The 17,248-nt window shown below is 37.5% G+C and overlaps 1 protein-coding gene across 1 annotated transcript in view; it reads right to left on the reverse strand.

Annotated features, from left to right (window-relative positions):
- The window catches only part of LOC140154939 (uncharacterized), a 17,928-nt gene continuing 680 nt past the window's right edge, over nt 1-17,248 (reverse strand). Inside the window, exons 2-6 of the mRNA XM_072177599.1 lie at nt 12,446-12,603; nt 9,907-9,967; nt 5,916-9,713; nt 5,060-5,105; nt 1-3,202 (exon numbers count right to left, since the gene is read on the reverse strand). Coding sequence (XP_072033700.1) covers nt 7,693-9,713; nt 9,907-9,967; nt 12,446-12,603 — 2,240 coding nt within the window. The 3' untranslated portion in view covers nt 1-3,202; nt 5,060-5,105; nt 5,916-7,692. The remainder of the gene's footprint in view (nt 3,203-5,059; nt 5,106-5,915; nt 9,714-9,906; nt 9,968-12,445; nt 12,604-17,248) is intronic.

Genomic DNA, 17,248 nt, shown 5'->3' on the forward strand with positions numbered 1-17,248 from the left:
GGGGGTATCAAAAAGTTTTAGAAATCGCCCAGAAGTGAAAGAGCTATATGAATGAAATTTTGTCAGTGCAATCACTGGTCCTTATGTACACTATGGTGCAAAAATGGTCTCATAAGTATGTTTACTTTTTTACAGGAGCTAGATGTCACTACCTGCCTCATAACCAGCAAAATGGAGAAAATTGAGGCATGCAGCATGATTAAGTTCCATGTTAAGGGTTACAGTGCCCAGAAAATCTGTGATGAAATAAAAATTCCTTTTCCAAAAAGCAACAGTGACATATCACAATCACCACCGAAGATAACTTTCATTTCATCATCAATTTTCTTGGCACTGCAACCCTTTAAAAGCAGTATCTTAATAATGCTGCTTGCCTCAATTTTCTCAATCTTGCAGTTTATGCGCAGTAACTGGGGCAGCAGGTTATTGGCATCTAGTGCCACCTGTAAAAAAAGTAAACATACCTATGAGACCATTTTTGGACCATAATGTACATAAGGACCAGTGATTGCACTGACAAAATTTCATTGATATAGCTCTTTCACTTCTGGGCGATTTCTAAAACTTTTTGATACCCCCTCGTATGCACTTAAAAACAATACCAAACATGTTAGAATTGGTCTTTGTTTTGGTCTTCAAAAATCAATATTTCTTCCAGAAATATGTTCATTTTGAGGCAGGGAGCAGGTCATTGTAAATTAATGCTTTCTGTTTGTCATCATCGATTAGCCAAATTAAAAAGTCTCCAGTAGTTCCATCCCCGTTTAATCAGAGTCTGATAAGTTTATGGCAAAATAATTCATATAATAATTTTCTATACACTTTCCTTCGAAGGTTGATACCAAATTTGATATCAAAAGTTTAATCATCGTGAGCATAGAAACCTTTGTTTGGAAATTCAGGCAATTTTAAAAATGACATAGGGAATTGTATCACGCAGCGGAGCGAGCGTGAGTGCCAAGAATTACGTCGCCTGAATAGGCCGGCAGGTTAAAGGTTTGCCCATGCATGTCAAAATGCAAATCAATTACCCCGCTCTTTCAATTGTGCGCAGGCAAGTGTACAATGATTCCTGTACGGGCATGCTTCAGGCCACATAATAAGCTGATACCATGCATTGATTTTTGCGTGGTCAATTCGTAATTGTCATTTAAAAAATTGTACGAATTTCCAAACAACGGCTCCTATGCTCACGATGATTAAACTTTTGATATCAAATTTGGTATCAAACTTCGAAGGAAAGTGTACAGAAAATTATTATATAAATTATCTTGCCATAAACTCATCAGACTCTGATTAAACGGGGATGGAACTACTGGAGACTTTTTAATTTGGCTGTGTTTATATGACTATTACAGATGTGTGCCTTACAACTACTTGACTGTACTAGTCAAATTGTGTCCATTCCACCAGTTCATACCTCTGTGAATATGACCAAGATTTTGTATGAGGCAAACAATAATACCATTTCACACATAATTAACTTGGTACATGTCTCTTCACAAGCCCTTGAGAATATACATGAATCTAGTCTTTGACAAGATCTAATCCACTCAGCCTTCTGATCTGCCATTTTGCAATGAGTTATGGCCATTCTATTAATTAATTCTTATAATGGGCTTACAATTCTGAAAACCTTGACTCTTTGACATACATAGTTATGATGTGAGGAAATGTATGAATGCCTGATTCCTAGGGTTCTTTACAACCGTACTTGATGTTACGCTGTATATATTCACATATGCCTGATATTGGGTCTGACTGGATCAGATATGTACAGATATTATGACTAACCACAATATTTCAGCATGGAATGTGATTACATCTCATTTAGTAATAGTATCGCACATAAAGGTATTTGTAGTTCAGTTTAAAATGAGATTAGATATAACTTGCTAGCCTTCCCACTGTAATGAATCGTACTGTGGAGAGGTTTTTATTCCTCTAAGCGACAAATCTCATATTATTATAAGCTGAAATTTTGTATTATTCTGACCCAATGACGACAACATCATCATAAATCAAATTCTTTTGCAGTGCAAAGCATTTACTGCAATTGTTGTTGCTAGTGATTGACACCTTGTGTAAGCCAATACACAGGTTACAAAGTGTTTATAACAAAGTTGGTATTTGTCACTAAGAAAAAATCAAAGGGCACAAGTCATTGCATGAAGATTGTAAACACACATGCACTATGAACAACATTTTCCAGGCACATTGCAAAAATAATCAGGAAGTATACTTTTCCTCCCAAAGAAGAGTCTAAACTCGGTATCAAAAATATTTCTACACTTCTCTTTGATCACTGACGCATGCTCACGCACGATGTACATGCTTGACATCTCTCATATGAAACAAGCAAAAGGTCTTAAAGTCACAAACAATCACATACATGCTTGACACACAGCAAATAACTTGGTATGTTTGTGATATTTAATTGAATCTAATCTCTTGATGGAATGTCATATTTGAAGACTTAAGAAATCTGTGTGACAACGGGTCTTACAACATTCTTTGAATAGCCCAAGTGGTGAATTCTTCTAATTTGGCACACTCATCAAAACAAAACTGGTTAACAGAAAACTATCTGCTCATGTTGGTCTTGAAAACCCACCCTTTGATTGTTGAAATTTCTCTAGTTTGTGTTTTTTGTTTTCTTAATTCAAACTACACAGTAATGAACAAAATAACCCTATGACTACACATTCAAACAAAATGCTTGCTTGACACTTTTAAAGTATCATTCAGGGGAAGCACTTCATGTAACAGTAACATTTCACCAGTGGAGCAAACTCTATAACAGGGGTTCTCAATAGGCGGCATGCGGACCAGATCCAGCCCATCGACCAATTATGTTTCCAAATTGTACAGTAACTATAGCAAAACAACCCTGCTCTATTATAGCTTGCAATTGCCCTCCATCCAAGATAGATATGCAGATTCAGCTTCCTGTGTCACCGCCTTGCACAACAAATCAAAGACGAGATTTATAACTGCCCATTGTCTACCATGTTAAGTACTGATGTCCTTCTGCAGATATGCCTGTTTGTAGTGCAGATCATACGCGACTCACCAGACAGAGACAACCCATCCTTTACTCATATCCAGGAGGTAAGTGACTTCCACCCATCATGGCAGCTGGACTGTATGATGCATGAGGTGGGACACTGGATGGCTGTGTATCCAAGTACTGACTACCAGGCTGCACAGATCAAAACAAAACAAAGAGATTGTCATATGAAATTGGACTTCAACAGATTTAAAATAGACTAGCATTATAATAGACTACACTCAGGCCACCCTTTCAATTTAGTGCTTATGTGCTATTTGAGTTTTTCACCTGGCCTCTTGGACACATAATTTCATATAAATAAATGGGATTATCAGTCAACTTCCAAGATATATATGTGACGTGTCATGTCAAAAGGAGACACTTTTAGGCAGGACCGTAAATGGAGAAATAGCCAAAAATCTGCCGGTGGGTGTTTTTTTCACAGTTGGGATTTGTTGCGAATTTGTGATGTTATCAATGTTAAAAATATTGTCTGATAGTTTCAGACCGGAATATAACTGGCATCTTGTATTTTTTGAGACATTTTTCAAGTTAATTCCTATTCTCAACATTGTCAATGTTATTTTTAAAGGCCGATATCTCAATTTCCAATTTTATAATACCATAACTTCCGTACTCAATATCTTCGCTTAGCAATGTCCGATTTCATTGGGGAAAAAGGCGTTGTGGAGCAAAATATCTCTATATTTAAGACATGTAAAAACCTCAAAATTTATAACCTGCCCAAAAGTGTCTCCTTTTGACATGACACGTCACATATATCCAACTGCAATTTACTTGATCATGTTTATTTCATATAAGGTAAAACAATAGAAAGTCTGTCTCAAAAACCCACACGCATTGCTATGTGAACTCCAATTAATGCTTAGCGCTATGCCATGGGACGTAAAATTCAGTGTTTTGTGACTAGAGACTATCGCAACAGGGTGACAACGAAGGCATGTTTTGATATTTTCAGTATCGTATTGCGATCCAATTTTGTGCCATGATTGTTAAAAAACGTCGCTAATTTTCTAAAAAAACATAGCACTTACGCGAGCACCCTGGGGTAAAAGCAGCGGGGGGGCAGCAAAAGAGAATGGCAGTGGACGAAGAAGGGAAGGCAAAAAATAATTATTAAAAAAGTGCGGAAAAATTATGAAAAAGGTTAAAAATTTTTTGAAACCAATGGAGCTATATACATCAAATTTTGTCCTTTTAGGTCGCTAGCCTAGCAGTATAAGCATGTATAATCCTTTTTGGGGCTCTTCACTTTTTCAAACCATCGTAAAAAAAAAATTGGGTCAACCTTTTCGGGCTGTTGATGAAGGGGGGGGCAAAATTGACCTTCTCTGCAGCCCCCTGTGTAGGAGTGGCCATGGTATGCCACTGACTTAACTTTTTAACAAATGTGTCTTGAGACAGACTTTTTTTTTTTTTTTTTTTTTTCCAAATTAAATAGTATTGCTTCTTATTTTTGTGTATACACGTGGCACTAAAGTGTGGCCTTCCTCTTATTGCAGTATCCTAAGAGCTGCTTATTTTCATATATTATTATTATTACTAACTACTCACATCACAAGCCGAATTGATGTTTTTGCCAAAACAAAATTTCTTTTTACCTATGCTCTTTATAAGGGCTGTATAGTGTGTCTCATCTCAAGTTGAGAGTAACGCCATGTTGGCTTTCACAGAAGCAGATTTGAATTGTGTGCGCTAACTTAGAAGGGTGATTTGTCTGTATGCGGATGCAGCAACCGCGTAAGGCACTGATTGGAATCTGCCACTGCAAAATCCAATGTTACTCTCAAATTGAGATGAGACTTACTATGGTAAGCCAGGTGGCAGGGGAGGCCAAGACTGCCCTAATTTTTGAGTGATTGTTTATGCATTTTGTTATATCATCATATCAATTTCAACACAAAACCTTATCTTTAATTGACCGCCCCAATTGTTGATGGCCGCCTCAATATTTTCGACCTTAATACGGCCATGCTCTTTATGTACCTTGGCTTAGATATGTGCGGGAACCTGGGAAAAATCTTCAGAGCTGCTGAAATAAAAGGGAATCAATTGAAAACAAAAATGGAAATAGTAAACATCTGTGCTAAGATACACAAGTTAGTGACTTACAACTTAGTTTTGTGATTGAAACAAGTATAAAACAATGTTATATTCATGATTTCAGGTTGCTGAAAACTTTTGACTACGGCAACGAAAAAAGAAACCTTCTGTTCTACAGGCCTACCTGACCCAGGAATTAAAAACAATTATATAACTCATACAAAATTTCTTATCATTTGATTGGCCAACTACGATTGATTATTTCTGCTATTTTTAGCAGCCAGCTGCAGAAGGACTATTGCACTCCGCGTCCGTGCAATATTTATCTTGACCCTTGTAGCTTGACACTGACTGCATAATTGAAATACTAAATCACAGTTATATCATCCCGACAATGACTTTCAATTGTTGTGACATTTATTTACAGTCCTCTCTTAAAAATCATTGTGATTTACATCATTGCTTTGCATGCAAAATATCCAGTTTGACTTTCAGAACTTAGGACATAATAAGTATTCCCTTCAAATGACTAAGGAATACAGTTAATTCAATTTTCAAAATTGCCTCCTTTGGACTGATTAGATCACATTTTGCATAAATATAAACGCCAGAGCCATCTTAACAAAACAAACAACGTTACAATGTGATTAAGTACAAATTCAGCTCAGAGATGTTTATTAATCAGAGATGCCACTGGGTTTGTTAAAAGAAGTTTGAAGTTTTTTGAATTCCAGCAAAAACTGGAAATGTGGCACCTTTGATTAACTACTTATCACTTCTCTGTCCATTTGACACTTACCGGTGGATAGTATCCCTGTTTGTGTAAAGCCTGTGAGCGTTGTTGGTAATATTGTAACTCTGCAGCCTGCTGCATGTTATAACCATGAGGTGCTGAATACGGTCCCTGTCTATCGTAACCACCGTACATACTGGAAGCCGGTCCTAATCCCATGCCGAGCGGTGACTGTGTGGCATAGGCACTGTGTGGTGACATCTGGTTACCGGCACTGCCTGGAATCCTGTTGTGTAGCAACTGCCTAAGATGTGGCGATGCTGCAACTCCGTAGGAAGAGAATGATGCTGGCAAGGGCTGGGTAGCTGGCATGGGAGGAAGTTGACTACCGTACATACTTGCAGAGGATTGACTCATTTGCTGCATGGCATGGCTAGCATATGGGCTTGTACTTTGCATGGGAGACATACCAAATCGTGAACCATTCATCTCCATATAACTTGGCGGTGCAAATCCGGAGTGGTCCTCGCATTCTTTCTGCTTCCAAGTACTCTTGCATACTTGGTTCAGAGTTCAACATAGAGGACATGTAGTTCATACCTCTTGAGTCTGATGCTTGGTGCATAAGCACTTGCATACTAGAAGGCATTCCTTCATTGGTTACAGGTTCAGCGGTTGATCGTGGCGGTTGAGGACTTGTTAAAGGTTGAGGTGGAGACGATAAGGGTACTCTCGAGTCCGTCAGATTGGGGCTTGGAGGTGGGAGGCTATTTTGTGATGACAGTGCTGCTGGACTTGTTTGTGGCTGCAATGGTGACCCAGCACCTGCAAGAGGATGCTGGGAACTGCTTCCACCAACAGAGGGTGGTCTTGGACTGGCAAATGCACTATGACTGCCCGATTCACCACCCCTATGTGAGGAACTAGAGAGTGCTGGACTTGCAGGATGTGAGCTGGTTTGGGCTCCTGTGGTGATTTGTGTAACATTTTATTTTGTCCTTGTTCGGACTCTGTCCTTGATTCTAATGTTTGAATATCCGAGGAGGCAACATTACTGGGTGGTCTACTCGATGATGAGCTTTCTTGTTGGTCGTTACTATGAGGGCGCCATATTTTTGTTGGTGGTTCTTCCACTTGCCTTTCAGGTGGTTTTTCTCCATCTTGCTCCATGTTAGCAGCTGAAGGAGTTGTTGGTGGATTATAGCTCTGTGGGGTTGGAGGGTTATAGCTCTGTGTTGTTGGAGGGTTGTAACTCCCTGTGGCTGGAGTGTTTTGACTGACTGTAGTTGGAGGGTTATAGTTCCCTGGGGTTGGAGGGTTATAACTCCCTGGGGTTGGAGGATTATAACCACCTGCTGAGGGAGGGTTATAACTCCCCGTCAAATGTCTGTCCCAATAGGGTGGCCCACCGTAACCCCCATGGGAAGAATATTGTCCATGGTGATATTGGTCCACTGGCTGAAGTGGTGCTGGTGGTCTACCACCATATACACTATCTGTCATATTTGTGTTCCCTGAGTTGACAGGTTGCGTATTAGTGGTAGCAGAAAAATCACTACTGTTGTTACTACTACCTATGCTGGGCACTTTTGTTATCACTGAAGGCTGATTATAACCATCCTGAGAGTGACTGCTGCCACTGTCGCTGCGATTTAATTGATGGTGATATGGTAAGCGTTGAAAAGCACTTGGAAGTCCGGGCTGTGAAAGGTCCTGTCTTTGAGGTGGTGGTGCTTGGAACGGGTGTGGAGGCCGGCGGGAATTCAGATCAATCATGTTCTGCTGTTGCTGTTGCACAGAGTCCTGAGTCATGTTAGCAACCAAAGGCTGTGGTTGTGGCTGTTCATGTGATGGCGGACCACCAGATTGATGATAATCTGACTGCTGGGGAGGATAATAAGGGGGTGACGAATGGGGAGACATATAATTTTGACTCGAAGGTGGTTGGAGCCGTTGTGACCCATGTTCCGATTGTGGAGACATATAATTCTGACTCGAAGGTGGCGGCACCCGTTGACCCATGTTCCGATTGTGGAGACATATAATTCTGGCTCGAAGGTGGCGGCACCCGTTGTGACCCATGTTCCGATTGGGGAGACATATAATTGTGACTTGCAGGTGGCGGCACCCGTTGTGACCCATGTTCCGATTGGGGAGACATATAATTATGACTTGAAGGTGGCGGCACCCGTTGCGATCCATGTTCCGACGATAAACTACTTTCGCGTGAATGACATGGCTCTGCTGTACTATCCTTTTGCATATTTGCACTCCCTTGTAAGAAATTATGTTCTTGGGGGTTCAAAAACTGACCCAAAACACTTCCTGTTCGATTGGGTTCATTAGTGCCACTCCACTGTTGTGGCGGTTCATGTCTTTGGCTATCCTCACTAGAGGCAGGTGGATTATCAGTTTGTACACACATTTCTTGTGATTTTGTGTCATCCGATATATTGGATAATTGTTCAGCGGATAATAAATTCCTATTTGCACTATGCATTGGATTAGGTACACGAATGATCTTTGCTTCGTGACCATCTATGGAAGGTGAAAATTTCCCAGGCTCACATTCAACTTTATGTAAAACAAAACGCTGTTGTCCCATGGTGACAGTCCTTCCCATGGACTCTGAATTGGACTCCACATTGTTATTTTCTCCTGCAATTGCATTAGGTTGACCTTCTTTTGCGGCGGTATTCTCATCACCTTTCTTTGATCGTCTCTTCCTTGGCTTTTTCTCTTGATCTCCTTCTTTAGGTTCCTTCTTTTTGCGTTCCCGTTTCTTTTTCTCCTTTGGTTTGGATGCGTCACTATCCATAGTGGTGGCATTACTTTGAACATCACTGCTTTGCTCTGCAGCGTTTGGTTTATCGCTCACTTTCTTAGCCTCTGCTGTATTTTCATTTTGTGTTTCGTCCGTTTTCTTTGAGCGCCGCTTATATTGTCTTTTCTTACGCTCTGGTTTCTTAGCATTGTCACCAGGAGGATTTGCGCTTTCATTTATAGCACTGTCAACAGGAGGATTAGCACTGTCATTCTTAGCTTCTGCATCACCACCCTTAATAACCCCTTGAACAGCTGCTGGAAGTCTACTCTCTGCTGCAACATTGTTGTCATTTTCTTGTTCCTTAGCAGTATTACCAACCTCTGATGAAATGTCTTTGTTTGCATCAGTTACATTTGCTTCTGAATTCAATGCAGCAGGCTTGTCACCATCCATAGAAGCATTGTCTTTGCCAATTTGATCTGCATTTGTACCATTTTTTGCATTTGTTTTTGATTCTTTCTTTGTATTCCGTGGCCTTTTCACACTGCCATCAGTGCTGTTTTTCCGAGGTCTCTTTACACCTGTTTTCTTCTCTTCACTCGATTTTTTTGAGGCAGTAGATTTTTGAACAGGGTTTGTTTTGACAGCCATTTGTACATATTTTTCAAACCCTGCTTGAAAGTTTTTAGTTTGTTGTCTGAAAATGGGAAGTTTGCCATTGTCATCGCCCTCATTTTCTTCAACCACCCCATTTTCAAGACCTTCCTTGGGATTGTTCTCCATGTTTCCTTTTGTTTCACTTGTTTCTGTGTGTTCACTCTCTTTACCGTCATACTCATAATCACTACTGTGTGGACTAGACTCTGCACTGCTACTCTGCATCATAGTATGTACACTCATTTCCATCTTGGCGCGGCTAGCAGTAGTATTTCGCGAAGTATGACGCAGAGGGGTACGACGTATTCCACGCTGTTCACGGTAGTAATCAGCAGTAGTAAAATCATCATCGTCCGTCTCCGAATCTTCAGCATCGGGGAAATGTAAATCCATTGATTTATCAAAAACGTTTTCCAATGTCTCCGACATTAATGTATATTCTGTTATATTAAATGAGAAAGAATCAAAGACAAGATTAATAGTTAGTCATATTCCAAGATTATGTACGGACAATCATTTGAAATTTTTTACAATTTTCATTTAGACTTGATTATGTGAAAAATTCCAAATTTAACGTAAAATTGATAATACATAAAAGGATAATACCGCTATCTACACATTTGAAATACATACCATTCCCAGGTCCATTATAATCCACACAGTTCTGAAAGATTTGATGCATGTCATTGACAAACTGTCACAAGAAGAAAATAAATGCCATGGTTAACAGATATCAAATTCTATATACATAACACACATAGACATAAGCTGACATAAAAAATTGGCTTGTGACATGACAATTAATGTTCACAAAGTGTATACTCATAGCACACTGCAGTTTTTTAATTTACATGATGTGAATATAGGATTGAACTGTTTAAGATGACCACATGAACAAATTTTAATCTTTACCCAGAGCAGCCAGCACACACAAACGTTGAAAAAAAACCCCAGTGTATCTGACTGGAATTAGAACCAGCAACTTTTGTATTACTAGCACAGCATTCTAGCCAACTGAGCCACAGAGGCACACTGGAGAAGAGCAGAAGATTTTAATCTACAGGTATGAACGGAAGATTTTAATCTATATATAGGTATTAGTAATATCTATAGATTAAAATCTTCTGTTCTTCTCCAGTGTGCCTGTGGCTCAATTGGCTAGAGCATTGTGCTAGTAATACAAAGGTTGCCGGTTCGAATCCGGCCAGATGCACAGGTTTTTTTCAATGTTTAAAGATTAAAATTTGTTCATCCTATCAACCCAGAGAATTAAGTATATAATTTTCAAAATGACCACATGTTTCCCACTTTTATTTAGTTGCACTGGAAGACTTTCTCAAGAACTCTAGCTTCAAATTTACACATGATAGTTTTGCATTTGCAGCAAGAATCCTAAGCTATGGGTTTTTTTACCTTCCTTTTGCCAATAATTTGTAGATGAAAAAACACCCAGTGACAATTTCATTGATTTATCCTTCAGTTTTAAGTCATTCTTAAAAATAAACTTTTCTCCTGTGCAGGGATCAATAAGCCCTGACTTTCCTTAATTTGATTGGCCTACAGCCCAATCTCGCCTCTCTCACACCTACCCTGATTAGAATATTAAGGTCATATCTTCCATAGAGGATGTGTGGTTTCCAACTGGAAGAGCCCATTCGCTCACAAACATTTGCCCCCCCCCCTCTCTCTCTCTCACCAATTTAATCAGTACAGAGAAGCAGGAATTGTTTGCTTTTTATTTCTCTGCATAGCTTATGCACGCTATTCTGGTATGCACACACATTGCACATCTGCACATTAAGCTATTCAGTATCAATTTGAACCGTTCACTCAAATAAAAGCATGCAGAATATTCTGAACAGTAGATTACATTATGCCTGCTTTGCGAGAGTTTAATGGACTTTTAAAGCTGCATCTTTCCTTACATAATGAGCCATTGTGACCAAAGCGATGATGTGTGGTATTGTAAATTAGACCATGTATGTAAAACAAAATAGGCTACCAATACCTTTTATAATTTTTAAATTTATTTAAAAAAAATCTTACCAGAGAACTTAAGGGATCTAAAATAAGCGTTTATTATGCGTTTAGACAGTATTTTTTGTGGACATGAGAGCACCTCAGACCTGTCGAATTGCATTCTGAATACTGAAGCATGTCTTTCTGATATCAAATAATTTTCATTTTTGAAAATCACAATATAATACAAATGTTATGACAAATTATAAAAATTTGATATTTTTCAAATTTTTGATATATAACAGTCCTCGAAGTAAATTATATAAATCTAATGATATATTCTTAAAGTGTATGTAGCAGGGAGGAAAAGCCGACGGTCAATTGAAAATTTGGACCTTTTATATTGAAGATATGAAAAAAAAAAAAAAAAGACCTAATTTTTTTGGGTGTTTTGGGAAAAAAATCCATATCTTCAATACGAAAGGTCAAAATTATCAATTGATCATCGGCTTTTCATCCCACCTACATACACTTTAAGTATAAATCATCAGATTCATAAAGTTTACTTCAAGTACTGTTAAATATCAAAAATATCAATTTTAATGATTTGCCATAAAATGTGTATTAAATTGCAATTTCAAAAATCTAAATTATTTGATATCAGAATGACATTCTTCAGATTCAGAATGCAATTCGATATGTCTGATGTGCTCTAATGTCCCAAAATAAATACTGTCCAAACGCTCATACCCCAGCCCTTAAAACTTGCGAACTCTTCATTATAATTAACCATAGCTGTAGATCCCGGTGGATGGGGGATAAATCCTTCCAATATTTTGCCAGGGATGGATGGTCCATACAATCATCCCCCCAATGTTGACGCCAGTATGTGGGTTTCTGACCAAATTAACCTCATATTTGGCCATTTTAGCCCCCAAAACCCAAAATTGTTCACGCTACGTGCAAATTTATTCCACTTTTGCACAATATTTCATCAGTTTAGCTTCAAAATGGCAACATTTTTCATGCGCATTTGTTGATTTGTACCATAAACTTATTCTGTCACCAAAAGGTGCTGGATTTACTATATTTCAAGAATTTTTTCCAACCCCATCTCCCCCAATGTCAAAAAGAAATCTACACCACTGTAATTAACTACTAAAAAAAGCCACCCACAGCTGGTGTAACATGATTTGTGTTACATCCAACCTACCTCATCTTTGCTTGAGTATACTTTATCATTGAGTTTTCTTTCCATGCTAGTCAGGTCCATAGGAAACTTGATGATGTTATAATATCCAGGAGCATAGCTCTCACTGACTGCTTCTAGGAAAGGCCACGAGTCAGGGTGAGTCTTCACTGTATCCAAAACTGTGTGCAAGTAATTAAGTAGATATTGTATTAATAGTGAGAATTAATCTACTAATGTTAGTAAGTAAAGCTACTACTAGGCCAACAAAGTATAAAATTGTTTGCTGGTACTCTATCACCCACACCATATTTGAAAACTTTTTTACTGTTCAAAAGAATGTCTACCCTGCTTTTTGAAATTCCACAAAAACTTCTTTCCTTTCAGAATTTTCACATTTTCAAATGTATATTTTTAACAGTTTTATAAGAGTTTGCTCACACTTCCTCACTGGTTAAAAACATGAACATGATTCAAGGATTAATAATGAAACTGGGTGGGGTTCAATACTCTTGCCGACTATATGAGCAGATTGTGAGATTGGTAGAGCAGCCGATCAGCTACATTGCATGATTATGAGCTGCACGATCAAAGGTGTATCATGTAAACGTAATGGTGGGGTTTTATTTTTCAAACCTAATTGACCGTTTGTACGGTCATCTCAAGACGAGTTCTACCTGCAAAGTGCATGTTGTGTTTGCATAGCCTGTCATATGCATGCTTTAATTACTGTATATGCTTTGCAAAAGCCTCCTGGCCCATTGCCAGAAAAGCGCAAGAAAGATAAATGCACTTTTTGTGCATGCGTTTGCAGAGAGACCCTCATTTTGGTAGCAAGATGACAGATTCGTGCAAAGGGCCAATAAGATGAGGGTGCTATTTAAGAGCCCACTTATCATGACACAGAGAGCCATGGAAAGATGTATGCCAAACTTAAGTCTGCGGGATAGAGTCAGAAGAAATGACATAAGTAAAAAATAGTCAATGACATCATGGAAAGGGTTGGCGAAGTGAATTGGAGATGGACAGGGCACATGGCAAGAAACAAGGACAATCAATGAACAAAAAAGAGTCACTGAGTGTCATCCAAGAATTGAAAAGCAAAAAAGTGGAAAGCAAAGACGAAAAGGGCAAAATGACTAAACAGCATATACAGGCGCTACTTGGGCAAGGGATGTACAAGACAGAAGAGGGCTTCATACAACCGAGGATGAAAACAGCCCAGGTGAGGCAAGGTTGAGTTGGCAAATGTTGATGGTGAGAGTGTTCTCCTTGTAAAAAGAATCATGCTGTTTATTTTAGTTATTACTCTATTCAACTTATATCTCCCATTAGTACCATGGAGACTTATCTGCCTTACACCGGTATAAATACCCCAGCCCAAAAGGGCTTGAGCGAGGCTTGTCCACGCAAAATTTGAACAAGGAATACTGGGTTGTTGCAGTTGAAATCCATACACCCCCCTATGGAAGACATAACCTTAATCTCCCACACAGGGGGTGTAGATTTCAAATGGAGTTGCCACCGGTACTGATACAAATGGAGTTGCGACCGGTACTGAGATCCTATCAGAGCAGATGATCTCCGCAACAGTGATATGATCAAGAACAAAAGAATAACTCTGTTGTATACAATGGTAATAATCATGATAAAGATGAGAATTATATTAATGATAATATGTTTGGTATTCTATCTGATAATAATGTTTTTGCGTGTTTACAAGTGTACGATGTTTGTAATGATCATGATGATGAAAACGTTGTAAGTGTTGACAATAATAAGGATGAAATTTGTACTAATTCTGATATCATTTCCACGAAAAAAAAGCAAAAAAGCAAAACATCAAATATTGATCACTGTATTCAAACATCAAAGAGGAGTAATATCTTTCATGGTTTATCTAATGATGTCGCCGATGAAAAAATAAATCGGCCAAAAAAAGGTATTAAAGTAAGTCATCTTAACATTCAGAGTTTACCTTCCAGTTTGGATGAGTTTAAATTATTTTTAAAGGATAACCCGTATCACATTTTAACTTTGTCAGAGACATGGCTTGATAGCTCGATTGATAACAGTGAGTTTCATATTCAGGGTTATGTTTGTGAACGTAAGGATAGAAACAGACACGGCGGAGGTGTAGCTGCATTCATTAAGAACGATTTGAAATATACAAGAAGGTATGATTTAGAAAAAGATCAGAGTGAGTCTATCTGGTTTGAAGTTAAACATGCTCATAAGAAAGCAATTGTTATAGGTTGCCTCTACCGACCAAAAAAAGATGATTTTCTCTTTTTTGATATGTTATCTGAAAAGATGGATGGTTTAATTGACGAAAATAAAGAAATCGTTCTTTTAGGTGATTTAAATTGTGACTTTCTTAAAAAAGATATTGCGACAAGACACATGCATGATTTCATGGAATTATATAATTTGTCTCAATTGGTCAAGAAACCCACTAGAATAACACCTCTGAGCAAAACATTGATTGATGTTATATTAACAACTAATTCCAATATGTGTGTTAATACTGATGTGTTACATCTTTCCTTGAGTGATCATAGTCTTGTTGAAACCGTCATCTCAAGAAAGCCGTCAGTCAAGAGTGGTAATAGTGATAAACATGTTCAAAAAGAGTTTAGAAGTTTTAAGAACTTTAATATTGATGATTTTACTTATGATCTAAGTTGTGTTAATTGGGAAATCAATGATTCTCTTCCCGTAGCATCAGCATGGGATAATTTTGTCAACAAATTCACTGCTGTATGTGATATTCATGCACCGTTAAAAACAATCAGATTTCAGAATAAACTGTGTCCATGGTTAGAAAACCGTGATGATATTTTTGACATTATGCACCAAAGGGATTATCACCATAAGAAAGTAATCAAGTGTACAAACAGTTGTAATGATCACTGGAATAAATATAAGGAATTAAGAAACAAGGTAAATATATTAATGAAAGATGCTAAAAGAGAGTATTATACCAAAGAGATTAATAATGCTGCTGGTGATTGCAAGAAAATGTGGAAAACTTTGAAAGAACTACTTCCAAATAAAAAAGGTCAAGTAACCACTCTTCCGACAACATTCAAGGATGATATTGATTTGGCGAACGAATTAAACGTTCATTTCACCAACATAGGTACAACTGATGTTACTAATGATAATTGTATGGAGTCAACTGATAAGAAAATTAATGTTGATAGTAAGTTTACATTCAGTGAAATAAGTGTTGATCAAGTTACTAATGAATTAAATGATATTTCACATAATAAGGCTAGTGGAATAGATAATATATGTACCAAGTTATTGAAGTATGCCACGAATGAAATTGCTCCTGTGTTGTGTAATATTTTTAACTTATGTATAAAACAAGGTAAAGTTCCTACTGATCTCAAAATTGCCAAGGTTTCCCCAATTTTCAAGAGTGGTGATAAAGATGATTTTTCAAATTATAGGCCCATCTCCATTCTTCCGGTTTGTTCAAAGATTTTGGAAAAGCTCGTTCATAAGCAACTGTATAAATATGTTACTGATAATAATATTTTGTATACTGCTCAATCTGGTTTCAGAAAACACCACTCTACATGCACAGCTCTTATTAAAACAATTGATAAATGGAACATGGAAATAGATAATGGAAATTATGTTGGTGCTGTTTTTGTTGATCTCAGCAAAGCATTTGACATGGTAAATCATGAATTTCTTGTGCACAAATTACAGTCACTTGGTATTTCAGGAGTTGAAGGTAGCTGGTTCAAATCTTATCTAGAAAATCGAACACAGCATGTATTGGTTAATGGCAAAATTTCAAATCCAAATTTAATTAGATCCGAGTTCCACAAGGATCTATTCTTGATCCTTACTTTTTCTGATTTTTATAAATGACATGCCAAATTATTTAAACAACTCAATTATTGACATGTATGCTGATGATACCTTAATCTATGTTTGTCATAAAGATGTCAGTACTATTGAAAATCTCCTAAACGATGACCTTATGTCATTAAATAATTGGCTTGATGATAACCATATGAAAGCAAATGTAAACAAAACAAAGGTAATGTTGCTGGAGTACGCCATTTAAAAACAAGACAAATTAGTGATTTTAATGTAACTATGAATGATATTGTACTTGAAAATGTAAATTCTTTAAGTATCTTGGTGTTTCTATTGATTCAAACTTAAAATGGAATGATCATGTTAACAACGTTTGCCGAAAGGTATGTAATGGCCTTGGTATCATGAGGAGAATTAAGCCATTTGTACCAAAGAGTTCCCTTATCACAATTTATAACACATTGATACTTCCTCACTTTGATTATGGAATGGTTGTCTGGAGTAGTTGTACGGAAACTAATATAAATAGGCTTCAAAAACTCCAGAATATTGCCATGAGAATTATTTTATGTATGCCATTCCGTACACACATCAAAGATATGTTAATGACTTTAGGCTTCATGGATATTCGTAGTCGAATTTTATATAATAATGGGTGTATGATGTACAAAGTTTTGAATAATATGACACCTGTTTACCTTAATGATTTATTTCATGCAGTTAGTTCTATCCATGCTGTACATACACGAACAAGCAAAGCTGGAAATCTTTACAAGCCTAGTTTTAATACTTATTATGGTAAGAGTACGTTTCAATATCAAGGATGTATCACATGGAATCTTATTTCAAAGGATATCCGAGATGCAAAATCATTCTCGTCTTTTAAAACAGCTTTTAAAAAAGATCTGAAATTATGTTAATGTATCTTGCCATTTATGAGTCATCATCTTGCTCTGCATTCTTAAATTATGTTTTCAATTGCAATAG

Source organism: Amphiura filiformis, chromosome 6 (genome assembly GCF_039555335.1).
Source record: "Amphiura filiformis chromosome 6, Afil_fr2py, whole genome shotgun sequence".
NCBI lineage: Eukaryota > Metazoa > Echinodermata > Ophiuroidea > Amphilepidida > Amphiuridae > Amphiura > Amphiura filiformis.